Below are 26,770 nucleotides of genomic sequence, written 5' to 3' on the forward strand. Positions count from 1 at the left end.
TGGCACATATATACAATGGAATGTTACTCAGCCATAGAAAGAAATGAAATTGATTTATTTGTAGTGAGGTGGATGGACCTAGAGTCTGTCATACAGAGTGAAGTAAGTCGGAAAGAGAAAAGCAAATACTGTATGCTAACACATGTATATGGAATCTAAAAAAAAAAAAAAAGGTTCTGAAGAACCTAGGGGCAGGACAGGAATAAAGACGCAGACATAGAGAATGGACTTGAGGACACGGGGAGGGGGATGGGTAAGCTGGGACGAAGTGAGAGAGTAGCATGGACATATATACACTGCCAAATGTAAAATAGCTAGCTAGTGGGAAGCAGCTGCATAGCACAGGGAGAGCAGCTCAGTGCTTTGTGACCACCTAGAGGGGTGGGATAGGGAGGGTGGGAGGGAGACATAAGAGGGAGGGGATATGGGGATATACATATACATAGAACTGATTCACTTTGCTATAAAGCAGAAACTAACACAACATTGTAAAGCAATTATAATCCAATAAAGATGTTAAAAAAAATGAATTACAGAACTTTTGAGTAAACAACCTCCAGCTTAGCTCAGGTTCTTCCAAATATTTGCATATTTTTATAGATGCTAAATTTTCACATACAAATGTACTGAGCAAAAAAAAAATGACACAAAGTTACACATAAAAGTTGGTAAAAGAATTTTATTATGTGGCTTAGGTAGGTCTTTGCATACTACTAACAGAAAAGCATTTTTCCACATCTTACTCAACCTAACAAATGATATATTTGTCGTTTTATCTACATGGCTGCAGTATTACACTATTGAAGAAAACCTTCCTTTCATTTGTACTTTGGTGCAATTATACAGTAGATACCTCTTCCTCCAGAAAATAAAAATATTCCTGATCTAAACTTGAAATGGAACAAAGACATTAATACCAAGTTCCTCACACCACTTGGTAAAAGATTGCAATAAAAGTCCTAATAATATGCTGCTTAACACACAAAGAAGATGAGACATCTGCCACAGTTTCAGTCAAATCTCGGGAGGAATGGTTCAGCATGTGGGTTTATCTTCCTGGGGTTTTCACATATGATAGGTGGAACTGTACCATAATAAAGAATAGTCACCTTTTTCTCAAGAGACTCAAATATTGGACTCTCGCAAGGGAAACATCTTTTGGGACATAGTAACGTACAAATGGATAGGAGAAAAAAATTGCCTTAAGAAAAATCGACCACTGTTTGACCAAACACCTGAAATGTTTTTATCACAGCTTTCATATATTAAAAAAGTTTCCTGCGGAGATGAAGCTTATTCATGAAATAAAGCCTAGTCGCTATCATCTGAACCACGTTCTGAGCCCTGATCCGAGGCCTCGTTGTTGGATCCCTCGGGTTCGGATTCATTGCCGGAGCCTCTGCCGGAGCCTCGGCCGGACCCCTCGTTGTCAGATGCTCTCTCGGAGTAGTGGTCCGACTCGGCGCTGGGGGACGCGGGCTGAGAGTCCATCTCAGAGCCCCCCGAGCGGCTCCGCCCGGACTGCAGGGATTCGTTGTCAGACTGTTCGGAGCCCGAGGGCCTGCGATTTCTGGTCGGCTGGTCGCTGTCTGAGTCCTCATCTGAGTGCTGCCTCCGGGGCCGCCGGGGGCTGCCGGCCTCGCTGCCAGACTTGTTCTGGTTCTCGTCGGAGTCGCTCTCCTCCGAGGAGGCGCCCGTCTTCCGCCGCTGGCCCTCGTCGGAGTCGCTGTCACTGTTGCGGGGATGTCTGGCAAAGACAAACGCTCGTTAGACCAGGGTTCTGGCCAAGGGAGCCTCGACAAACCGGGGATGCGCTTGAAAAAAGAAGGGCATTTGATGTCTTGACCGGATCGCTGTTGACACAGGTGTTCGTTTTGTGATATCCTTTGGTGTGCTTTTTTGTAAATGTGATAGGGTTATTAAGAGAGGATTAAAAAGTTAAAAAGAATAAGGCACTTTAGCTCTGAGACAGAACATAGACAGTGAAGGGTGACCGCACTGGTCATCCCAGGCACCCTTCATCAGAATGAAGCATTTCTCAATTTCGTACGTAAAATTATGAAAAGGAAGGGATACATTTATTTATCTTTATAAACCAATACACAGCGGCAGAGGTGCAACCTGGGACCTCACTGGGCTGCAGAGACTCTGAAGAATGCACTCTGTCCCAAGGCTGGCTGGGAGGGAAGCTCCTCTGCGCCACTGCCATCTGTGCTAGAAGATCGCTGAGGAGCAAAGTCACCCTTTCTGTCCCAGGATCTGCTTCTGCTCCGGTGCCCTCCGCCACGACTAGACCTACTCAACATAGGAAGCTGGGGCTAAATAAAAAGGTTCTGCAGCTTGTTTGTGTACTTTTGCCAGAGTTCCCCCTCTACTTATCAGATGTTAAGGGCAGGGGACCTGTGCTAATGCTTGGGGGTGCAGTGGCACCCAGGGAATTTTGGCTTCTTGGAGGAAAGAACATTCCCTTCACCACTGTCACAACTGCTCCCCCACCAGAGCTGTGGAGAGGAGCACATGCTTCTCCTCGGGCATATTCCTTAGTTTTGGTTTTCATAACAGATATTCCAAGAAAGGAATATTAAATCCTACAGGGTCAGTCTAAGAAGGGTGAGGGAGGTGAAACATACTACTCTCCCTAGAAATGAAAACATCCCTGTAGACCGAAGAAAGGCTCTTTGTGCTTACATCTGAAAGAAGAAACCTAGACACACATCACATAACTCATTCTGTATACACGCTAAGGGCCAGTGGGCCCCGGGATCTAATTCACTCCATTCCATCTGGCCAAATAAGCAAACACTTCATGAAGGTCTAACCATCACTCTGTAATCAGTGGACCAGGGTAACACTGTGGGCAAGGGTGAAACAGTGTTTTAGGGAAAAGCAATCCAAATCTGTGTCAACCAGCATCTTCATAGAAAAAGGGAACTGCAGATCTTTACAGACGCTTTACCCTACCAGACCAGCCCTGCACCAGGACCCTTAGCCCCTTCGACATGCTAACCTCTCACCCTTGCCTCACCTCTAACCAACCAAGACTCTCTCTTCCTTTTATTTTTTAAAAAATTCTTATTATTTTTATTTTTTATTGAAGTACAGTTGATTAGGACTCTCTATTCTTCTAAGACTTAAACAGCCTTTCTTCCACAAAAAAACACCTCAGTAGTTCCCCCCACTACCTAAACTCCAGATTACATGTGGTCACTGAAGAGCAATAAATGCAAAATATAAGTGATAACCCTTTTCCCACTATAATGTAGTTTTGGTTTATTTGTCATTCTCCACTGTCTCGAAAGTACAAATTCCCTGGGGGCAGGGTCGATGTCTTTATCCTCTGCATCCCCAGCTCTCAGCTTGCTATCTCATAGCATGGATGTTCAAATGTCTGTTGAATGGATGAATGAACTGATGGCCGTCAGAAGAACCCAGCATAGTATGGTATTAAGAGCCTTAGTCTAGGAATCCAAATGCAGAGCTTGAGGGGCAAGTTCAGTACAAGTAAAACAGAATATTGTTTCACCAAGTAGGCTGTGAGCTAGAGGAGTCTACGATAAGCCCTCCATAGAGCAGGCAGTGCTGAGTCATCCCTGCCTGACAAGGGAGGAAATGGTCAAGAAAGTCCCTTTCTCCCTGTGACCAAGATCAGGCTACTCTTAATACTTTAAGCCAGTCAATGGCAGTGTAGCAAAATGATAGAAAATTTCAGCTAATATTCACGAAGAAATGAGATTTCAAAATAGGTTTCCTTCTTTAAGGGACAAACATTTAGTAGGACAAAATGACAAGACTGGAATGAGATGTGTGCTCAGGCTTCTTCCTGCTCTAAGATTCTAAGAAGCTGCAGAGATGATGCTTTGGCACAGTGACCACTCTTGGTTATCCTTCACTAGGAGAACATAAGTGAAAAATTCCTACCCTTCATCAGCAATTTTCAGTTTATCTTCATCAGATGAATCGTCACTTGATGATATTATGGCTTTGGATTTTATTTTTCCCTTCATTGAAGGAGGCAGACGTTCTGGCTTGGGCTGAAGAAAGAAGATCAAACGTAATAGATTAGTCAAGACTCTTTATGTTAGGATGTCTTGTTAAATTGGGTTTGCACTGCAGTGATACTGATACAATCAAACTGCAACCAACAAACTTCAAAAACAAGTGTCTGTGCTTGAAGACACTGCAGGGGAAGAATGTATTCTAGAGTACCGCAGTCTTTGATGCCTACTGGGGATGAAAACCACAGAGCTGGACACTTACTGCCTTCTTCTTCTCTGCTTTTGGTAGACGGCGCTTTTTCGATTTGGGGCCATTTTCTGTTTCATCATCATCAGATCCTTCATCTCCCTTCGGAGGTCTAAAATAGTGAACACCAAGAGAAAGTTTGTCAAGGTTCACTCGTGCCTATAAAACCCAAGACTTCTGTGCCATTCAAACAGTATTAGTCATTTTGAACACCCTTCTTTACAGGGCTGGCCTCGAGCAGACTGTACACCCCTCAAGGGCAGAGACCACAACTTACTCTTGCTGCACATGGCTCGGGAGTCTGCAAAAACTGTATTTATGCCATGTCTGCTGACTAACTGAGTCACTTTTAAGCCCTCTTACTAATCTAAGATGAGCGTGAATCTTGCCCTTGGTGAGTGACAGAAGATGTGAGAAAAGACCCAGGCTCCAGACTCAACCTCCTTCCCCTCCTCTTTCTTCCCTTCCAACTACTCATCCCAGGCCTGCTAATATCCAGCCACAGCTTCAATTCCACAGGTCTGAATGAATTCCACAAGCAGAGCCAGACATGGGTTGGAAAGAACAGGTCTAGCTAACACTGGAGGTTCCCGGACACAGAAGCACCATGAGAGGAACAGACAGCTTAGGGGCACTTCCAGGTGAGAGGGGGGCAGGGCACCACTTATCCTAACAGCGGATGGCACTAGGAGGATTAAAAGGCCCTTCTTTCACATAAATTCACATTTTATACATCCTGTAAAACCAGGAGGTGGGCCATCGCTACTTTACAGAGAGGAAACTGAAGCTCAGTGGCTTTTCTAAGATTTCAAAGATGGACAGTCAGTGTGGACACACTAACGTTTCTCATCCTAAACTGCATAGATTTTCCAATAAATATTGCAATTTTCAGTCATAAGAAAGGCAATTATTGACTGACTCGGAGCACTCAGAAGGAAAGCTGTGGACATGTGTGGAGACTCCAAGCACGCCGGGAATTTGGTAGTGGGGTCCATTTTAGGATTAAAGTAGGAAATGGGGGAATGAAAGGCTTCCCTGTCTGGGGGGATCAAGTGATAAAAAGGTGTTCACAGATTCTAAACCTAAGATTCAGAAGGTGAAAGGTCTTTTGCCACTTTCATGAGGTGGTTTAAAACCCAGGTGATTTAAAAGGTTATTCCATGACACTACCTTCTCCTCTTCTTCTTCTTTCTCTCGCCACCCTCCTCCTCCTCGCCTTCTTGCTCACTACCACTGCCCTTCCTTCTCTTCTTCTTTTTGGATATAGGCAGGTCATCATCGGTGTCATCGTTGACAAACTCATCAAACTCTCCTCCCTTCTTGGACCGCTGAAACCCAAACAAGACCACAGTCATTGCTTTCCTGGCTGGTGGAATGTGGGTGGAATGCTAAGGTATGAAAGAGGCCACTTCCCATCAGTCCTCTAAGTCAGAGGTCTCCGACCCCTGGGCCATGGCCCGGTACTGGTCCGTGGCCTGTTAGGAACCGGGCCGCAGAGCAGGAGGTGAGCGGCGGGCGAGCGAGCGAAGCTTCATCTGCCGCTCCCCACTGCTCCCCATCGCTCGCATTACCGCCTGAACCAACACCTCCCCCCAACCCCTCCCCACTGCCACCATCCATGGAAAAATTGTCTTCCACGAAACCGGTCCCTGCTGCCAAAAAGGTTGGGGACCGCTGCTCTAAGTCACGTGGAAGAAGCGCATGGTGAGGCCCATACTTTAAAAACTTCTAATTGGGATGAATGCCTCAAATAGCAAAAATCATCAACTACAAAGTTGCTACAAGGTAAACTGTACTCAGCTAACAGTGAAATGCATTTCTAAATACTGGACACCATTTAAAGCAGTCTCTGTTGGAAAACTAACTTTTAGCAAAGGAGGAAGCCAAAGCTCAGGACTAAGGACTGAGTGAATTTAACCAATTAGCTTCGTTTCTAACTGGAGTCATATCTTACCCGTCCACCACTGCCACCTCTTTTCTTTTCTTTTGTTGCTTCAGTCTCTCCAGTAAACATAAGAATATTTTTGGTCTTCTCTACGTACTGGGCCCGCTGTTCCAAAAGTTTCTTTTGCTCTTCTTTTTCTCTGAGACGTTTCTCTTCCTATGAGGAAAAAGAGTAGGAAAAAACCTCATCACAATGTTCTTATGACAGAAAAAAATCATGGCTACCATCAGAAGAACTTCTTTTTTAACATACAAAGTGTATGTATGTACACCTTTAATTCTAGTATAACTGCAAACACAATACATACCTGTTCTTTGAGAAGTTTCTGCCTTAACAGTTCTTTCTCTTGTTCTTGTTTGGCCCGCAATTCCCTTTCTTCTTCGTCCTGTTTGCGCGCCCTGGCCACGTGGTACTGGGCCTGGCTCAGTAAGTCAGAGCATTGCCTAGAACAATCCAAATTTAGAGAAATATGTATGTAGCTAATATACTTTTTATTAAAAAACTCAGAGCATCTGTATTCCTTACACACATTTAAAAGTTTGAAGCAGGATCATTAGGTGATACCTATGGGAAGTCTTTTTTTTTTTTTTTAATTCTTCAGCCCTTTTCTTTTTTTTAATTTTTATTTTATCTTATTTTTTTGGCTGCTTTGGGTCTTCGTTGCTGTGCGCAGGCTTTCTCTAGTTGTGGCGAGCAGGGGCTACTATTCGTTGTGGTGCGCGGGTTTCTCATTGCAGTGGTTTCTCTTGTGGAACATGGGCTCTAGGCACGTGGGCTTCAGTAGCTGTGGCATGTGGGCTCAGTAGTTGTGGCTCACGGGCTCAGCAGTTGTGGCACATGGGCTTAGTTGCTCCGCGGCATGTGGGATCTTCGCAGACCAGGGATCGAACCTGTGTCCCCTGCACTGGCAGGCGGATTCTTAACTGCTGCACCACCAGGGAGTCTTAATTAGGAAAATTAACTTAGTTTCTCAGAAGCCAATACTGTCAACTATGTTAAGTTTGCAAATTATAACCGTCCTCCCAAAGCACAGCTAAAAAGATTCCCGACACTATCTTTACATGTGACAGATTCAGGAATCGTGTCTTGATTCTGACTACATAGCTGACATTAGTGAAATAGAAAAGTATTTTCCCATACAACTTAAGTACTTGAACTTTGCCATATTCCCTGAAAGGACCCTTAGGAAAAAGCCTTGGTCCAGGTTGGAGTGTCCCAGAGAGGAGTGTGAAAGACTGACCTCTGGAAGGTCAGAAACCCATTCACTACTGTGTCACTCTCCCAGTCCACACTGCTATCACTGCCTCACCCAGAGTCACCTTCCATAAATAGTACATTACCTGGCTTCTGTAGCAGCAAGGGCCAAATCAAATCTCATTTTATCTCCAACTTTACTCAAGTAACTGAAATATCTAAATAGAATGAGAAAATAAAATACTTTACTTAAAAAAAAATTAATGAAATACACCCTTTAGATTTTTAATCTGTTCTTAAAAAAACAGTCTGAGAGGAGGCTTACATACTGATTGAAACTTAATGAATACTTAATACTTAAATGAATGTATTCATGAAGGGCTGTTATCTCAATAGGAAAAATATATATACAACTCACTTAAAAAAAGACTCTCATCAATATACCACCCAATATTAGTAAGTTCTTGATGATAAAGTTAACGGTATCAGTAAATTCACAAACCACCAAAAATCAATTCCAGCAATGAATATTTACTAAACCCCAAATTTACTAAATATGTCAGCATGGAGGTTAGGAGGCTTAAGCCATGAAAGCACTTACAATCTACTAGACAAGGCAAAGAATAATTAAACAAGAATTCAAATAAGGCTGGACAAAACCTGAAGAGATGTCAGGTTTTAATTTTACCATACACTGAATTACTAAATAAGTACTGTAAGGTTACATAAATTTTGAGCTGAGCTGAATAAATTTATTCAATATTTAAGAGGAAAGGTCTTAATCTCAGCTTAAGTAAAACTAATATCACATAAAAAGTCACTAGTATAACAAGTAAAACCAGCGTAAGTGGAGTCTAAAAATTTCTAGTGTGTAAAATGCTGGGTCATATTATTGACAGGTCAATGAAAAATCTAGGGCAAGTTTGCAAAGCCAGCCAGCCAGTTCTAGGGGTCGGACCACATGATCCAATTCTATCAGGATCCTGGCTACGGTTGGGCGCCACCTGGCGGAAGCAGTCTGCTTTGGCTTAAAAATCGCTGGAATGATTCTAATAGAGAATGATTCTCTTTTGAGCCATGTGGGTTTAAAGAAACAAAGCATTTCAAAGGTTGTTCCTACAAAATCTTACCTGTGTGCAAGCTCCAGTTCTTTCACAGCATTGAGTACTTCCTTCAGATTACTCTTTTCATCTTTCAGGACAGAGGTAGCTAATCTTTGCAGGACCAAGGCCACATTAAACATAAGAACTGTATCACTGGGTGCCACGTGTCTAGCCTATAAACAAAAACAAAGCAAATCTTTCATATGGTATAATGACATGAAAAGGATTTTAGTCAAATAGAGTGTTAGGTGTGTAAGCATGCGTAAAACAGGATAAAAAATACAATGCAGCATAGAATTGAGTTCTCTTTTTTACCTTCAGCAGAGTCTGTTTGCATTCCTGTAACTTGCCACACTTGAAGAGAGCCCGGGCCAAATAGAGCACAACTTCAGTGTTCTGGTGCTTATAGAACTTTCTGAGGCAGTTTTCATACTACAATAAAAGAAAACGTTAATTAAAACACAACAAGGATTAAATGATATTGTCATTTTGTGACAAAATTTCAAGCGATTTTAAAGCTATGTGAAAAGGTATTTTGTCTTTTGAATGGTTAATTTCAGAGACTAATTTGAGAACGATATTTTACACTCACCAGCATACATTTTTCACAACATAAAAACCTGGCAAGAAAAATTACATACTAGAAATAGTTTTTCCATTTGAAATTTCGACCAACACTGAAAGGTTAAACAGATTGGAAGGTCTTTTCTTCAGCAATACTATCTAGAACAGGCTCACTGACAACTTATTAGAAGTCATACACCTGGCTCCTAAGGTGCTCTACCACCTTTCTTTAGGACTGGTGGAAACTACTGGCAATGAGAATGATAAATCTCACTGTTCTTGCTGTTAATTTCTTAGTAAAACCAATATAGCAATACTGGTATTAATTTTGCTGTGAACATATCACTTTCTGACCATGGAACACATCTTATCATAGGTAAGTTCTTTTTTGTGGAAGATGGTTAGACGGTTTTTCCCTGAATATCCCTAGAAATTAATTTGCAGATCAAGAAGGCCCACCTCCAAAAACACAACCTCTGAGACTACCATATGCAATCTGGGTTCTGTAAGTCCCTGTGACCAGAACCTTTCCAATATTCTGAATACAATAATACCCATCCTTTTTAGAAAAATGGTTAACCACTTCCCAGAACCTATCTTCTTTTTTTAAAAAAAAAAATTTATTTATTTTTGGCTGCGCTGGGTCTTCCTTGCTGCACGTGGGCTTTCTCTAGTTGTAGCAAGAGGGGGCAACTCTTGGTTGCAGTGCGCGGGCTTCTCATTGTGGTGGCTTCTCTTGTTGTGGAGCGTGGGCTCTAGGCATGCAGGCTTCAGTAGTTGTGGCTCGCGGGCTCTAGGGTGCAGGCTCAGTAGTTGTGGCTCACAGGCTTAGTTGCTCCGCGGTGTGTGGGATCTTCTCAGACCAGGGCTCGAACCAGTGTTCCCCGAATTGGCAGGCAGATTCTTAACCACTGCGCCACCAGGGAAGTCCAGAGCCTGTCTTCTAACTTTGGTCAGAAACCTGTTTTTTCTGACCATAATAATTCCCCCATAAGAGCATTTTTACTTTTTACTATGCAAAAGATGCTAAGCATGACTCTTTTACTTCAAGTTCAAGTAATCAACAAATATGAAAAGCATAATAAAATTCTATAGCCATAGGCTCTCCTGGTGGTGCAGTGGTTAAGAATCCGCCTGCCAATTCAGGGGACACGGGTTCGAGCTCAGATCCGGGAAGATTCCACATGCCACGGAGCAACTGAGCCCGTGCACCACAACTACTGAGCCCACATGCCACAGCTACTGAAGCCCACACGCCTAGAGCCCGTGCTCTGCAACAAGAGAAGCCACTGCAACGAGAAGCCCACACACTGCAACGAAGAGTAGCCTCCGCTTGCCGCAACTAGAGAAAGCCTGCGCACAGCAACAAAGACCCAATGCAGCCAAAAATAAATAAATTAAAAAAAATAATTCTATAACCATGAAAACTTATCCCCATGGAGTTTCATTTTAAGTGTAATTTAACCCTCCTGAAACTCAGTTCTCTCATCTGAGAAGTAAGAGGGTATAACAAGCAAACGGATATTAAATCCCACTAACTTCTGGGTACTTACTGCTATGCGAGGCAAACTAGTGCCAAGTATGGTGCCAAGTATTTTTCATTCTGGATGCTCAAAAAATTCTATGAGATTAAGGTACAATTATTTCTGTTTTATAGATATGAAAACTGGCTCAGAGAAGATGTCCTTTGTCCAAGACATGCAATTAGAGGTGGAACCAGGACTCACATCTCTGTCTGGACACCAAAGACTGGCCTTAACCATATATAATTATAAGCCTCTGAATAGACACAGTGTCGTAAGAGATAGCACCCAGCTCCAAGGCAGGAACAGAATGGTTAAGGAAACAAGTGCTCGACAATGAACACAAAATAAAAATATCTTGAAAAATAAGACATTACCATCTGAACGGCGCTGATATATTGCTTTTGTTCCACGTAGATGTGTGCTAGGTTCAACCACACATCACTGATATCTGCCGTTGCTTCTCTTACTTGGGCAAATACATCACGAGCTTCACGGAAATATCCTTTGTGGGCCAAAACAGCTCCTAAAGTTATAAAAAGGTTCACAGAATTAGAATTTTCTAATTGTAGCCAGAAAAACAACTAGAGAGAAATTCTGATCTGCAAACATCCCTCCAAAAGCATTCATTTCACAAATTATTATGGATATCCAAACTGTATAATTACCTATGCCATTAGCAGCATAGAGATTCTTTGCATCATTTCTGAGTACTTGTTTGTAGATGGCCAGAGCTCGATCTTGATGACGCTTTTCCTATAAAAAGATACAAACATTATAAAAAAATTCAAACAAGAATCAAATAAGTATCAATTTTGTTTTAAAGAGATGAAAAAAGATTACCTTTTCTCTGTCTCGGGTGGGCTGATGCAAAGTTTGGAGCCAGACGTTGCCAAGGGCTAGCATAGAATAAGTGTCACTCTGAGTAGCTGGTTGTTTTAATATCCTCTCGAATTTCTTCTGGCCTGGACCCCATTCTTGTTTTGCCAAATGAAGATTACCAATCAAAGACCAAGCATCCGGATGGTCCTAAAAACACACGTATAAAAAGAAGCAAAATCTGTAATTTGGATTCAGAGAGATCAATCATCTTTCCACAACAGCTGATTACTGGAGAGGTTTACAAGCTACATTTACAACAGTGTTTTTCAAACTGAGAGTTGAGATGGATCAGTGACTTGTAACATCAATTTAGTGTTTAGTTATCACCATAAGAAATGCAACAGAATGGAATACAGTAAAAATGTCAATGTACTGCCTATGGAAAGAGCACAAAATGATTTGTAAAACTTTGATTTCAGTTGTCTGTATACACACGTGTGTATGTACTAGGCTGTAGTGTGAAATCTATTTCTTACCGTGGGCCACAATCAAAACGTTTAGATGACTTCGATACCCTTTAGTATCTTTAACAAGTAAATGAAAAAAACAGGGAGATGCCAAGTCTAGAAATATGATAGCCATTAAAAGGAAAAATTGATTTACTGGGGGGAAATGGTGAAATAATTATTTTTCAAATCTAAGAGTTAATATTACCAACCTGATTAATCTGAAGAGCTTCCTTAAACCAATCTGAAGCCTCATAAAAATTTCCTTTATCTCTAGCCATGGCTCCTAGGCGCAGATAGCCTGAAAATATACAAGTTTTCATGTTTAAAATATTAGCTATAAAGTAGAATCATAATTTTAAAGTCATACTTTTGAAACAATTGTTTTTCATTAATACATTAATAATGAACAGAAAAGTCCCACAGGTGAAACTATATCAAGCATCAATATAGCTAATTAATAACCTAATAAATTGAAGAGCAACTCTGCCACCATCAAGTCTTCCTGTTTGAAATCTCAGATTATCTCTTCCACTCTATTCCCCAGGCTAGCACCCTGGACCAAGTCATCATCTCAAGTTAAGTTATTTTAAAAGCTTAGCATTGTTCTGTTTCCAATTTCTCTCTGATGCACAGCACTGTGCTTGGCATATGGCACTACAGTGAAAGCACAGACTACTAGGGATTACTAGTTAGAAAACCTGGGCTCTAACTGCGGCTCTTCCACTTAAATAAAAAAAGTGCCATACAAATGTTGTTATTTTCTCCAAAAAATGTCACTCTCTCCAGGAAACAACAATGGCTTACTACTGCCTATCAACTCAGTTCAAATTTAGCCTGACATTCAACTAAAATCTTATTTATTTTAAATCACTTTTGCATCCATAACAGTACGACAGGGGCCAAATTGCTAGCCCCTAATTTGACCAGAGTCAAAACCTCATAGCTTTAGGTTCTTTTAAGGGAAGTACAGCATATAAAATATTTTTAGTTAAAAACCTACCAAATTTCACATTGTCTAGGTTGTAAAAACTCAAGGTAGGACATTTTTAGTAATAATTATTTCCAGGAAAAGCACTGTTCTTTCTATTATAAACATTGCAAAATGTTTATATGAATTCAAAGCAGGACCCATCATAAAGATAAACCCATCACCAAATATGCCAAGGAGTTGTTAAAAGCCTAATAAAGGTAGCTGACCCACTGAAGATGGCCTAGTCTATAAAATATGGTCCAACTGGTTTTTAGTTGTTTCTTTTTGTTTCTAGCATAAATTTAACTGAAGCTGCATCTTTTTTTCTCTTTTTTTTTTAAGGCCACAAATTTGCCTTGAAGAAAAGGGGGCAGGCATATAACCTTCAAAACTGTTTAACTTTTTTTTTTGGTCGCACCGCAGCTGCACTGCGGGGCTTACAGGATCTTAGTTCCCTGACCAGGGATCGAATCCAGGCTCCCTGTAGTGGAAGCATGGAGTTCTAACCACTGGACCGCAAGGGAATTTCCTAAAACTGTTTACTACTGGTTCTAAGAAAGATTTTTTTCAGGCTAAATTTTTTGCTGCTGTTGTGGACATTTTAATACACACAAAAAAAGTTTAAAATTCCTACAGTCAACATAATTAGGATGTTCCCGTAAGATGTTTTTATATAGTTTTTCTGCTTCATGGAATTCACACATCGCCTCATACAGCCTGGCTAAATTGTATGATGTTGTAACAGAAATGGCATTGTAATAATGTTCATCATGCTCAGCTTCTGCCTTTGCACGATCCAATGATGCCAAAAAGTATTTCTAGGAGAAAGAAAAGAAAATTACATTGTTAAAAGACTTGGTTGATACATAGGAAAAAGTGTGCATTGAACTTGATAGTATAAAAGAAGGGAATATTTCTACGTTCCTACCTTTGCCTCTCCCAGATTTCCAAGCCTGAAATGGAGGGCACCCACGTTATTCAGAATCTCTGGGGGGACATCGGCCTGCACTTTCTCCTGAAGGATCCGTGTCGCTGTTCCATAGGCTGACAGGGCACCCTGTATTTTCATGGTGGACAGAATAAAGTGTAAGTGAAAATGAGAGGAAGAGAAACACTGCATTAGGCTTACCAAAAACACATCAGGTAGCAGACGGAAAACATGGCTAAATACCTGTATATCGGTCTGTTCTAAGATTTGTGCCAACTCAATCCAAGCTTCAACGTCATCAGGATACTGTTCTGTGACCTTCTTCAAATGGCCCTGGGATGAAAGAGATCATTAAGCTAAAGCATTCCAACTCTAGGGTATGACATTCAAACGTGGTGGCTACTCTACCCTGTTTGATAAGTCAAATGTTAGTTCGACTACAACAAACTCAGCTAACAGAACTGTGTCCATCATATTTCTACCAGCAATAACAAGACATGAGGAATGCGCATCTAGACATAGCTAACAGAAAATAAAATTTTTAGATTTTTAAAACATACCTTGGCGATATCTCGTTTTTCTTGGTCTTCTGAGGCGGCATATAGAGAGCCAAGAATTTTCATAGTCTCATAATTATTAGGATAAGCTTTCAAGACTTTCTCAAAGCACTGAGATGCATTCTCTTTGTCACCTCGATAAATGTACATTTGTCCCAAACCAAAAAAAGGCAGCACAAAAGAGGATGAGGCAAACTGTGTGGCTTGATAGTAGTACTGGAAAGCTTGGTCATAATCTTCCTAAAAAATGAAATAAAACAAGGCCAACAATATGTACAAAAGTTTTTAAATGATTTGGAAAACCATTAAAGAATTAGATATTTAGAGAGGGTGTAAAGTTAACTTACCTGGACGTGGAATGATCTAGCCAACTGATAGCAACTTTCTGCTTGCATGGCCTCCACTTCTGTATTATGGAATGCATGGAGAGCCAAGTGCTGGACTTTACTGTAATCCTGAACAAGGAAGATCCAAAACTCAACTGAGTGAACCCAAACAACTCTACCAGTCTCAGTCATAAGGCTTCCCCAAATTTCACTTTTAAAATTTGTTCATTGAATGAACAATAGCAGCACTGTATCCAGAATTACAAATCATCTTCCTCATTCCCCTTGCTGATAAATTCAGGGAAGATGGGAACTAACAGTTGTACAGTACTTAACATTTCCCCAGTACTATTACTTCATTTAATCCCCACAACAATCCTTTGAGGCATTAGTCCCTATTTTTGTGATGAGAAAACCCAAGAGAGGTTAAGTCCTTTATTAACAGCAATGGAAGCAGTTACAATTTATTGAGAACTATTATATCCAAAGCCCTCTGCTAGGTATAATACTTATATTAGTTCTAAGCTTAATCAACCTCCCTGTAAAGTGTGTCATTATTACCATTTTATTGATGGGAAAATAGACACTTAAAGAAGTAAAGTTTGTTATCTAAGGTGAAAAGCCAGAATCTCGATTTAGTGGGTTGTTGTTTTTTTTCTGACTCCAAGGCTATGTTCTATCACATGAGGGTAGCAAGTGCCAGCACCTGGACTTGTACTCAGCTCTATTTGAATGCATGGGTCATGACCTTTCTATTAGGCCTGACTTTCCTTTGGATTAGTCTCCCAAGTGTCTCAAAGTCAGAGTTCATACATCAGGGGTAGAAACAACTTTCCAGTTTTAATAGGAATGTGTTTTATTCATTTGACTAGAAATCTGGTCTGAAGTAGAGTTTTTGTTTGGTCAATGACCACTTTCGACTTTTTTTTTTTTAACATTAGAAATAATAATGGGATTGCAGCTTTTATCAGGAACTGAGTGCTTCACATTAGATAAGTATTTAATATGCATATTACATTTAATCCTAACTACCATCTCTCATATCCTATACAGTAGGTATTATTACTATTTTATAAGTGAGGCAATTAAAGTTTAGGGAAATTATTAGTTTATTTGCGCAAAGCAACAGAACTATATACAATGGTGATGCCAGAATTTGAACCAAGTGATTCAAACTCCACACTTTTAATTACATGACACAGCCTTCTGGCTTAATTTATATACTGTTCACTGGAATGAGCGTATGGAAATACCCTGCCTACCTTCGAGGGCTGTTGTAATGACAAACTGAGAAAACATATGTAAACATGCTCTGTAAACCTTAAAGACATATATCCAGTGCAAGATGACCTCATGACACCTGGCACAGTGCTGATCACAGATCAGGTGTTCAGTAACACCCAAATATACTGGCTTGATTTACATATTTCACCTACGTAATCTTTTCTTTTTTTTTTTTTTTTTTGCGGTACGCGGGCCTCTCACTGCTGTGGCCTCTCCCATCGTGGAGCACAGGCTCCGGACGTGCAGGCTCAGTGGCCATGGCCCACGGGCCCAGCCGCTCAGCATGTGGGATCCTCCCAGAACGGGGCACGATCCCGCGTCCCCTGGATCGGCAGGCGGACTCTCAACCACTGCGCCACCAGGGAAGTCCATCACCTATGTAATCTTTAAGGTTCTGAATATACTGATTGTTCTCAGTAGAAGCAAGTCTTTATCTTCTGCAGTGGAAGGGTGACTAGCATTGAAAATTAAAAACTGAATTATTCTCATTTGGTTCAAGGAAGCTGTCCCAACTGCTGTGAGCACTGACTACTAGATATGCCCTCAAATATTTAGAATCATCCATCCTCTGTTTTTGTGCTGTTGCTGTTTTTCCAGTAAAAACCAAACTAACTTGTGTAGCTGTTTTATCTTAAACAGTAACACTTCATTTACATATGAGATACATTTCCATCCTCTCCTTAAGTAGTTGTCTTTTAGTACTAGAACAGCTATAGCATAAAGCTTAATTAATAATTCATTATGAAAGGGGGGTATACTTCTACAGCCAGAGAGAGTAAAGCATCATGGGGAATAGCTGTGTGACCTCAGGCTATTAACTCTTGCTTCCATACATCCACAAAATGAGGAAAATATTACCTACCACATAGGACTATTTTGAATATCATATAAATTCACAGCATGCACTATTAACAGTACTTGGCATTTTACAAGCATACGATGCATATTAATAGCAACAATAACAGCAACATAGCATCTATTACTAATAAGGATTGATGCAGTTTTGTGAACTCTTACCTAAACTGCTATTTAATTAAAGTTCTGGGTATAATTTAGTACCTGGTTTAAAAATGACTGATTAAACTCATGCTTACTAACTATATAAAAACTCTTTTAGAAAAAAAAAAAAAAAAAAAAAAAAACTTTTAGTATTTGAGAAACCTAGAATGCCACTGCTTCTACAGAGTTAGTGGCAACTTAAAAAATTACATCATGATCAACATGTGAAAATAAACAAGCAAAAATTTCACCATATGATACACTCTTACTAAACTACTAAGACCATTTCATAGATCTGTGCCTGTCTTCTTTCAGCTACCTAGTGACCTTCTTCTAAAAACATAGTTCAAGAGCTCTCTCATTCTTGGTGATGAAAACTCTCCTTAATCACTTCCTCTTTCATTTCTTTACCACAGCAGAGCAGAGACCTTTATTTTTACATTTACATTTGTTCCCATATCTGTGTTTTCTATGAAATGACTCCTTGAGTGCAGAAACCACATCTTACTGAACTTCACATCCCTATCGCAATGTTGGGTACAGTATACAGGGTCAATAATTATTAAATGAATGAATGAATGAATGAACAAACATACCCAGATACTAATTAGTATTCCCAGATACTAATCCAAACTCTAACTTGAAAAAAAACTCTTGATTAAAATTTCTTTCCAAGTTAAAAAGATAAAGTATCACCTGCAGTACAGAAAAACAAAAATCAGGATTTAAAATTAAACAACTTTAATAAATGATTTCTCCTACCTTTTTGAAGAAAAAGTGATTTGCCAAGTGGTTCAATACCATAGGGTTGCTAGGATCAATAGTATAGGCTCTGGAAAGAAGTTGGACACCATTTTTGATGGAATCAGCCTAAAAGAAAAACAATGATGGCAGGGTTGAGTGAAATATTACTTAAATAGCACTTTTTCAAAGTTTCCTTTATAGTTGAAGAAATAAGATTATACAAATCTAAGTTCAGATAGCAAAATATAGCTCTTGTTTTAGTTAACTTTCATCAGGGATTAAAAAATTTCCAACAGTGATGGTGAGAATGAAAATTGGCATAGCCACTGTGGGAAACAGTTTGAAGGTTTCTCAAAAAACTAAAAACAGAACTACCATATGACCCAGCAATTCCACTCCTGGGTATATATCTGAAAAAAACAAAAACACTAATTCGAAATGATACATGCACCCCAAAGTTCATAGCAAGATATGGAAACTGCCAAGATAATGGAAACAACCTAAGTATCCATTAACAGAAGAATAGATAAAGAAGATATGATATATATATATATATATATATATATATATATATATATATATATATATATAATGGAATACTACTCAGCCATAAAAAAGAATGAAATTTTGCCATTTGCAGCAACATGGATGGACCTGGAAGGCATTACGCTAACTGAAGTAAGTCAGAGAAAGATATATAATGTATGATATCACTTATATGTGGAATCTAAAAAATACAACAAACTAGTGAATATAACAAAAAAGAAGTAGCTTCACAGATATAGAGAACAAACTACTGGTTACCAGTGGGGGGAAGCGGGGAGGGGCAATACAGGGGTGGGAAAGTGGGAGGTACAAACTACTGGTGTAAGATAGGCTCAAGGATGTACTGTACAACATGGGGAATATAGGTAAGATTTTGTAATAACTGCAAATGGAAAGTAATCTTTAAAAATTAAAGAAAAAATAATAAAAATAAATTCAAATAGTGAGGTAAACTTTTAGAATTTAGCTTTCTTAACAAACTTAACTGCAGAAACACTGCCACTGGAAAGCATTTCCTGCCCTTTGAAATTGGGTGCATGTAGTAAATATACTTGATATCACTGTCCTAAATGATTTACTGCTAAGGCAAATAACAGAAAAGACTCCAAAAGATTGCATTTTTTAACAGCTCTGTTGAGATATAATTCAATATATAATTCAATACTACTCACCTGACAAATCAGTCAGGAACTAGACAGTTTTTTCACTCACATACCTCTTTATTGTTGAGTTCTAGAACAGCCAGTCCCACCAATGCTCCCACACATTTGGAATTGAGTTCCAGGGCTCTGCTGAATGCCAGACGAGCCTTCTCCAATTTGTTAAGTTTCACAAAGCAATGGCCCATTCCTAAACGAACTTCCGCTACAAAAATAAAATCAAGTCATTCAGTCTGTCAAACTAGGGCATTTTTAGGATTAAAATTTTTTTAAATGCTTAAACATTCTCTATTTACAAGTTGCAAAATCGCAGAATTAACTTCAGTATAACTACACTATAAAATCTTCGGGTGTATCACAAACTTGGTTTCACTGGAGGTCAGAGCATACCACTCTCCCCTTACACCTCCCAACACTTACCCCCTCATCAAGGATGCCTTTCTCACCATAGAACAGAACACCTATAATAGTGGTATTTTTCTTGTCTTCCAATGCTCCTGGCTACACTGCACCTTCATTATCTAATTTTTAAAGAGCAATTTTTAAACAGAGAACAAAAAGCTTCATTAAGGTCTTAAATATAGTGACTGACTACATGCACATCTGCAGAGCTATGCTTATAAATGCTTCCCAATTCCAAAGCCATGCCAAAACACAACCATGTTTCTAAGGATAACCTCTCCACTGCTCACTAGTTCCTACCCCTTCTCATCTAAGGACACTGCTCCTGCAACCCTGCCCTATTTTTCCCACATCATCAAATTTTCCCTCTCAACTAGATCATTCTCATCCATATACATTCTCGCATCTTAAAAAAATCCCCTCTTGATTCCATTTCCCTTTCCAGTTGTCAATTCATTCCTACTCTTCCCTAGATAGTAAAACTCCTTGAGAGATCTACATTTGCTGCCTCCCAATTCCCTTCCTTCCCTTTTCTCTTTTGACTCCACCCTAATGAGTATCTCACCTCCACCATTCCAGTAAAACTGCTTTATCAAGGTCACTAATGATTTGTATGCTGCCAAATCCAATGATCAACTTTCATTCCCTATTTTACTTGGCCTAACAACAGAATTTGACACTGACACCCTCTCCTTCTGGAAACATTTTACATTTGACTTCAAAATTTGCTAAATGAATGAGATTTTGGAAAGAAAACTAGTATAGGGCAAAAAGATTATATTATGATCTACTATGCAGCTTTTGAATCAAATACCAATATTTTAAGTTGGATCATACACAGCCTAGACTTACAGTTTTTCTCTTACCTGGACATCCTGGGTTAGTTCGCAAGGCTTTCTTATAGTAAGCGAGAGCTCCTCTGTAATCCTTCTTGTTGAATGAAATGCAAGCTTTACCTGTAATGATTTTTAAAAATAAACATGCACTTATTAAAGAACACAAGTCTCATATGCTCTCTACTAACTCACCTAAATCAAATATATCTCTCAGTAACAAACACTTGAAAACAGCAAAAATGATTTCATATCTAAACTTGTTTTCCATGAGGGTATATTAATCTATGCCTATAAATAGAACGGTACTATACTATGTTAAATGTTATAAAATAATTAAAGTAGCTTAGAGTTGTCCAAATAGATTGTTTATTGACGCTTTAGAAGTGTATAACAAATTATGCTTAACTGGTATACATCTTATTTCTGTAATTTCAACAGAAATAATGATCTATTGTAATAGTTTTATTTTTAATAAGGTAAAGCTCTTCTACTTTGCTGCCCAGCCCAGTTACTAAGGAGTCATCAACAAAGAAATACATTCTAGGCACAGATGAAAAATATAGATTCCTAAGATGGTTGCCAAAAGTGACTTACCAAGAAGGGCTGGAATATTATTTGGAGACTGGTTGAGTACGAAATGAAATTGTGCATCAGCCTGATCCATTTTGTCACCTTCAAGTAGGCAGAAGCAGGCTCTTCCCAACAAATGGTTCTGAAAAAGTAATGCATCATCTTAGACTTGACTTTATCCAGGACTAACCACAATTTAACACAAATGTGTAACATGAAAATAAAAACCATATAGGAAGGAAGCAGATCATCACACAAATTCCTTTATCACTGTAATGTGTTTAAACTACCAGTAAGCAATTCTTAATTGCAAATTGAGGAACTATCCCAAAATGCAAGTTGTCTGTGCCAGGAACGATGACAAAAAGAAAAGTTCAAACTCCTTAAAATATGCTTGAAGTTCACCTGAGGATGTTGGAATTACCAACTCAACATGTGGTTAAGTTTCACATGCTAAATTTGCCCATATTACTTCAACAGTATCAGGACCAAAGAAATTTCTATCCTATTAAGGAACCCTTCTTTTTGACTATTCTTATCAACTATGTTATTTTAAGAAAAACTGAAAGAAAATCTGTTGCCTATTATACACATTTTACTTTCATGCCGTATTTTTTTCCCTTTCATAAATTCAAAGATATCTGATTTAATTTACCTGATCATACATAATAATTTTATCTGCCATCGTATACAATAGGGTTGCCTGTGTAATAAGATCTTTCTTGTTGTCCTTATTCTTCTCCTTCCGAGCCTGTTGTACATAATAGGCTGCCAATGTATCCAAGCAAGTCATCTGGTCTTTTTCATGGTCTCTATAGTCCAAATTGCCATCTATACGTGCTGCTTCCAACAACTTTACAAACTCTTCTGTTTTTCCTTGCTTGTAGTATTCCAGCTATAAGGTAAAGAATCAAACTAGAATTACTGGAGGATATGTCAATACAAAAAGTTGTACACAAATGTTTATAGCAGCTTTATGTGTAATAGCCCCAAACTGGAAACAACTAAATTGTTGAGCAAAAGGTGAATGGACAAACTGTGGTCTATCTGTATAACGGCTACTGCTCGGCAGTAAAAAGGAGCTATTGGGTACATGCTACAACATGGATAAATCTCAAACTAATCTTTAGTGACAAAAAGCAGATCAGGGGTTGCCTGGGCACTGTGGAGGGGCAAGGGAGAGGTGGGAGGAAAGTTTTAGGGGTGATAGATATATTCATTATCTTGATTGTGGTGATGATTTCACAGGTGTACATATATGCTAAAAATTCTCAAATGGTACATATGAAATATATGCAGTTTACTATAGATGAATTATACCTAATAAAGCTGTTTAAAAAATTATAATCACTACAAATGCTTCCATCTTCTTACCTAGCAATAGCTGATTTCAAACTAAATCAGAGCCCAAGAGAGAAAGCAATAGTGAGAGGGTATAAAGAATTCCAAACAGAAAACTTGGGTTCCAGTTATAGATCCATCAAAAATTGTCTGTGACTTTGGGTCTGCTGAATAACTTCCCTGGGTACCTGTTTCATTTATTAATAATAAAAGGAATATCCACCATTTATTAACCCCTTACTGTGGGCCACAAACAATGCCAGGAGCTTCATATACATTATCTCTAATCTGTACAACCACCCTTAAGGTGAGTGCTAACAACCCCCTATTTTAGATGAGGAAATAGGCTCAGAAGGTAGATCATTTGTCTAGTTAGTAGCCGAGTTGGAATTTGAACAAAGGACTCTCTAATCCCAAAGCCTACATTCTTTCTAGTGTAACAACCTACAGCCCACAATGCTTTATGAATTTATTTTACTACAGGTTCCATGCTAACCCTCCAAGACTTCAATTTTCATGTAAGTGCTGTTAAAGGAGGCATTTGTACTAAAAAAATACTAAGTTCCCTTCTGGTTTTAAAAAATATGTGACAAGCATTAATGTCTTGTTCTCCAAAGACCAGGAAAACTTAGCACTTCAAGTCAGGAGGGCACTGCTTGTCACTGAAAGCATCTCTCTGTAAATCCATACTTAAGAAACTCTTTAAGAGTTAGGCTTAAAAAAAAAAAAAAAAAAAAGACTTAGGCTTGAGCACTGGACACAAGCCCGATTCCAGATCTACTTCTCTGACTCTTCAAGGTCAGAGGCCTCCTGTATATCTTTATGTGAAAGGGACCTGTGACAAACTTGCTTAGGAATAATGATCAAAGTATTTACTGTATTTTATTCATAATCATTTACTATAATGTTCCCACAAAAAAGAAACATCATTATGCAGCTGGTGCTGGGGAGGGTAGAGGGTGTTAGATTGTTTAAATTGTGGCACCTCGTTTTTTCTCAGTTTATCTACAAACCATAAGCCAGTCTTCACTGAGTAATCACTAAATAATCAAATGCTCAATATAGAGTACTCTTTAACTTAAATGAATTCTGCTTTCACCAACATAAACTAATTTACCAGAGGCCAACACATCACTTAGTAAACTTGCCTTTAATACAATTAACTTCCATATACATGGTACTATCATTCACCCAAGCTGGCTATTACTGTAACTGAAAACAGAACCACGTATTTTTTCCAGTCAACATATAAAAAATATTTGTTACATGAATACTCACCGCCAAAGCAATCCATATGTGCAATTGTGTGTGTTCCTGTTTCAGAATACTGATAACTTCATCTCCCTCCGGTAACTGATCGAAGTCAAGTTCAATGACCTAAAATACAAAATGTAGGTTTTAACTCTTATTTTTCTTTTTAAAATTCACATTTCTTCTTTGACTGCTGCTTTCCTAAAGATACATCAGTATGGTTATACATAGGATTTGTGTTCACTTTCAATAGGGCTGAACAAGCATACATTAAGAAACGTTTAAGGAGCATATGACAAATACGTTATATGGTAATATTAAAGCATAGCAAACAAACCCTGATATTCGTCCTCAAATCACTAGAACTATAAAATGCTACAAAAGCTTTTCTTACTGAAAAAACTAAAAGGAAACCCTGCGTAACGTATAATGCAGGTAAAGTACAGATAAACACCCCAGAGACTCATGCCACAGACTCTAAGACTCGGTCTGACAATTTTTTTTTTTTTTTGGCTGCATTGGGTCTTTTGTTGCTGCACGCGGCCTTTCCCTAGATGTGGGGAACGGGGTCTACTCTTCCTTGCGGTGTGCGTGGGCTTCTCCTTGCGGTGGCTTCTCTTGTGCCTAGAGCACAGGCTCTAGGCATGCGGGCTTCAGCAGCTGTGGCTCGCGGTCTCTAGAGTGCAGGCTCAGTAGTTGTGGCGCACGGGCTTAGTTGCTCCGCAGCATGTGGGATCTTCCTGGACCAGGGCTTGAACCCGTGTCCCCTGCATTGGCAGATGGATTCTTAACCACTGTGCCACCAGGGAAGTCCCAGTCTGACAACTTGAGAAGCACAGTCCTAGAGGCAATGCAAAGTTGAGTGCCACCGTACACACTAATCATGGAGGCATCATTTGTGTCACACACACTCCTGAATGTGGCACAAAAATAACAGTAGGAAAATGTTCTGGAATTAGATAGTGGTGATGGTTACACTACTAAAAACCACTGGATTTTACAGTAAGTGAAACATATCTCAATATTGTACCTCAATCAAAAGTAAGAGTATGAGATATCGAATAAGACAACATCAATTTTGAGGACTTTACTCACACAAGCCATAGGCCACCCATAAAAGAGGCGACAGGAAGGGAAATGGGGTTAATTCTATCAGCACACTGCAGCGGTTATTATCTTGGGGTCTCTATTTCGTTGATGGAGCCTTGTGTGGCAGATGTGGTGCACCATGATACTCGAGTTTCTAAGGGAGGAAGGGCGACATCCTATATATTCCCAGGGAGAGACACTTAGTTTGAGTAGCAGAGAGAACACAGTGACATCTGCGCCCACCTCTGCGATCTATGAGGTGCCTTATATTTTATCAGGCACTGTCACACCCCTGCGCTCCTGAATTAGGAAAAGGGCAGAGTACTGTCAAATACGGACAGGTTGGTGGGGAACTTTCAAGAACTCCTTCTCGGGGTGGCTTCGAGGTTGCGCGGACCTGATGTTCCCAGCCTGGGAGGGCGCTGGGGCTGGGGAAAGACGTGATAGGAGCTTCGGCCGGGTAGCTGGATCTGGGGAGAGGGTGCTCTCGCTTCGGAAACGAAGTCGAGAGAAAGGGGGAGGGGGAGATCTCCAAGTTCAAGGTCCCCACCCTCCCCCATTCTCTACACTTACCTCGTCAGTGTCCCGGAGGGGAATCTCAATGGAGCCCCGCGACATGGCGAGATCAGAAGGCAGGCGGGCGTTCGGCCCCGCCGCTCCGCAGCTGGTGCTCCTGGCTTCTGGCTCTTCCAGAGGCTAGCGGCGGCTCGGGCTCCGGTCGTGACTGCCGCCCCGCGGCGCAGCCGAAGCTCGGGCTTCTCCTTCCCGTCAGCAGCTCAAACAACGAACAGCAGACGGCGACCTGCGACTTCCGGCAGCCCCGCCCCCTGCCCCGGAAACTTTCCCCGCGGGAGGGCCTGTCCGATGGGAGGGTTCCTCCTGTGGCTCAGGTTCTCCGACTTTAGGAGGAGCCTTTCAATAGGATAAGTCTTTGCAGGTGAATTTTTAAATTGTGCTTTACCTTGTCATTTATTAAAATAAGGCTTGTTTCTGAAGTAGTAGGACATCTGATAATTAGTAAAACATTTTAGGCTTATAATTTGTCATTATATTTTTCTGGGCAGTTGTTTTATGATCTATGTCATAGTTTCTTCTAGGTGTGTTTTATTTTTTCCTTATCCCTTCCCCACCTCTAGGTTTTTTTTTTTTTTTGGTACGCGAACCTCTCACCGCTGTGGCCTCTCCCGTTGCGGAGCACAGGCTCCGGACGCGCAGGCTCAGCGGCCATGGCTCACGGGCCCAGCCGCTCAGCGGCATGTGGGATCTTCCCGGACCGGGGCACGAACCCGGCATCGGCAGGCGGACTCTCAACCACTGCGCCACCAGGGAAGCCCCACCTCTAGGTTTTTGATAAACTTTCATCTTTAAAACATGAGCTTATTTTCAGGAATTTAAAACTATATAAAATGCTCCCTTAGGTAAGAACTGGGAATGTAAAGATTAACAGAACTAATTTGATTGTCAGTAAAAAAAAAACTATGATAGAAATCTTAGTTCTGGCAAATTAGAATAACCAGAAAATCCTCCTGCTATAAACACCTAGATATGCTGAATTAAAAAACAACAAGAACAGCGTAGCATAGCATGTCCTTGTAGATACATAGCTAAGAGATCTACTAATCTGAATAACAGAAATTGAAGCCTGTACTAAGACTACCCAGATAGTGGTGGGTACAAGCAGGATTCTGTTTTCTATTACTGCAGGGCATTGAGTTTTAATGCTCACACAGGGACAGAGTTAGAGGCTTTGGGTTCATGCTAGAAGCCTTAAAAGGCTATTCCCTACGTAAAAGGGGGTAAGGAAAAAAATCCCTAAAGAAAAAAATCCCACCAATACAGGCAACAGTCTGGCCTCAGGATATAAAAGTTGCAGCTGGTGATGGGAGACGAGTCGGGTGGGAGAGGGGTGGGAGAACTTCCCTGGTGGTCCAGTGGTTAAAACTCCACGCTTCCAAGGGAGGGGGCACGGGTTCGATTCCTGGTCGGGGGACTAGCATCCCACATGCCACCCGTCTCGGCCAAAAAAAAGAGAGACGTTGCAACCACGGGTCTGTATATCAGGTACGTTGGGTGCTGGACATTTCCCACTTGGTCTGGGAATTCCCAAGACAAGAAATTAGCACAGGAATTATCCCTAAGTGTGTGGTATCTCTGGCATGTTTGGACAAGTTACTTAATACTTTTGATTGATTGGTCCTTACTTCCCCTAGTGGGAATTAAATAATGGTGACTAAAAGGTATTGAATATTTACTTGTTTCAGCACTTTACCTGCCAAAACTCATTTAATCTTCAGAACAGCCCTATGACATGGATACAGTAATCTGCCAATGGTGCGAGGCCATGGTGGGTGGTCATATCTGTCTCC

The 26,770-nt window shown here is 40.2% G+C and overlaps 2 protein-coding genes across 3 annotated transcripts in view; one reads left to right on the plus strand and one right to left on the minus strand.

Annotated features, from left to right (window-relative positions):
• Positions 1 to 664: 664 nt before the first annotated feature.
• CTR9 (CTR9 homolog, Paf1/RNA polymerase II complex component) lies at positions 665 to 25,211 on the minus strand. Of its 2 annotated transcripts, XM_004279188.4 has the most exons (25): positions 24,978 to 25,210; positions 23,343 to 23,441; positions 21,379 to 21,618; positions 20,748 to 20,865; positions 20,184 to 20,273; positions 18,972 to 19,120; positions 17,729 to 17,836; positions 14,705 to 14,812; positions 14,361 to 14,597; positions 14,044 to 14,133; positions 13,801 to 13,929; positions 13,507 to 13,690; positions 12,112 to 12,200; positions 11,415 to 11,600; positions 11,240 to 11,327; positions 10,949 to 11,097; positions 8,800 to 8,916; positions 8,512 to 8,657; positions 7,528 to 7,599; positions 6,495 to 6,630; positions 6,197 to 6,343; positions 5,413 to 5,570; positions 4,258 to 4,354; positions 3,919 to 4,031; positions 665 to 1,747 (listed from the first exon to the last, which is right to left on the minus strand). In XM_004279188.4, exons 1-25 carry the CDS (start codon positions 25,020 to 25,022, stop codon positions 1,312 to 1,314), a joined length of 3,531 nt encoding a protein of 1,176 aa, XP_004279236.1. In that variant the 5' UTR covers positions 25,023 to 25,210; the 3' UTR covers positions 665 to 1,311. The 2 variants fall into 2 exon arrangements, with proteins under 2 accessions (XP_004279236.1, XP_033260403.1); XM_033404512.2 differs by having other exon boundaries at positions 13,801 to 14,133; positions 24,978 to 25,211.
• A 34-nt stretch (positions 25,212 to 25,245) lies between these two features.
• IRAG1 (inositol 1,4,5-triphosphate receptor associated 1) overlaps positions 25,246 to 26,770 on the plus strand; it is a 178,313-nt gene continuing 176,788 nt past the window's right edge. Inside the window, exon 1 of the mRNA XM_049713589.1 lies at positions 25,246 to 25,341. The gene's annotated coding sequence lies outside the window, so the exon portion shown is untranslated. The remainder of the gene's footprint in view (positions 25,342 to 26,770) is intronic.

The sequence above is a fragment of the Orcinus orca genome, chromosome 8 (assembly GCF_937001465.1).
Source record: "Orcinus orca chromosome 8, mOrcOrc1.1, whole genome shotgun sequence".
NCBI lineage: Eukaryota > Metazoa > Chordata > Mammalia > Artiodactyla > Delphinidae > Orcinus > Orcinus orca.

Excerpts from the sequence above, each read along its gene's own strand:
- CTR9 (XM_033404512.2), bottom strand. The coding sequence starts at position 25,022 with ATGTCGCGGGGCTCCATTGAGATTCCCCTCCGGGACACTGACGAG. Across the intron at positions 11,601-12,111 it reads AAGCTCTTCAGATTAATCAG|GACCATCCGGATGCTTGGTC; the intron begins GTTGGTAATATT and ends GTGTGTTTTTAG. Across the intron at positions 11,098-11,239 it reads CTATGCTGCTAATGGCATAG|GAGCTGTTTTGGCCCACAAA; the intron begins GTAATTATACAG and ends TTATAACTTTAG.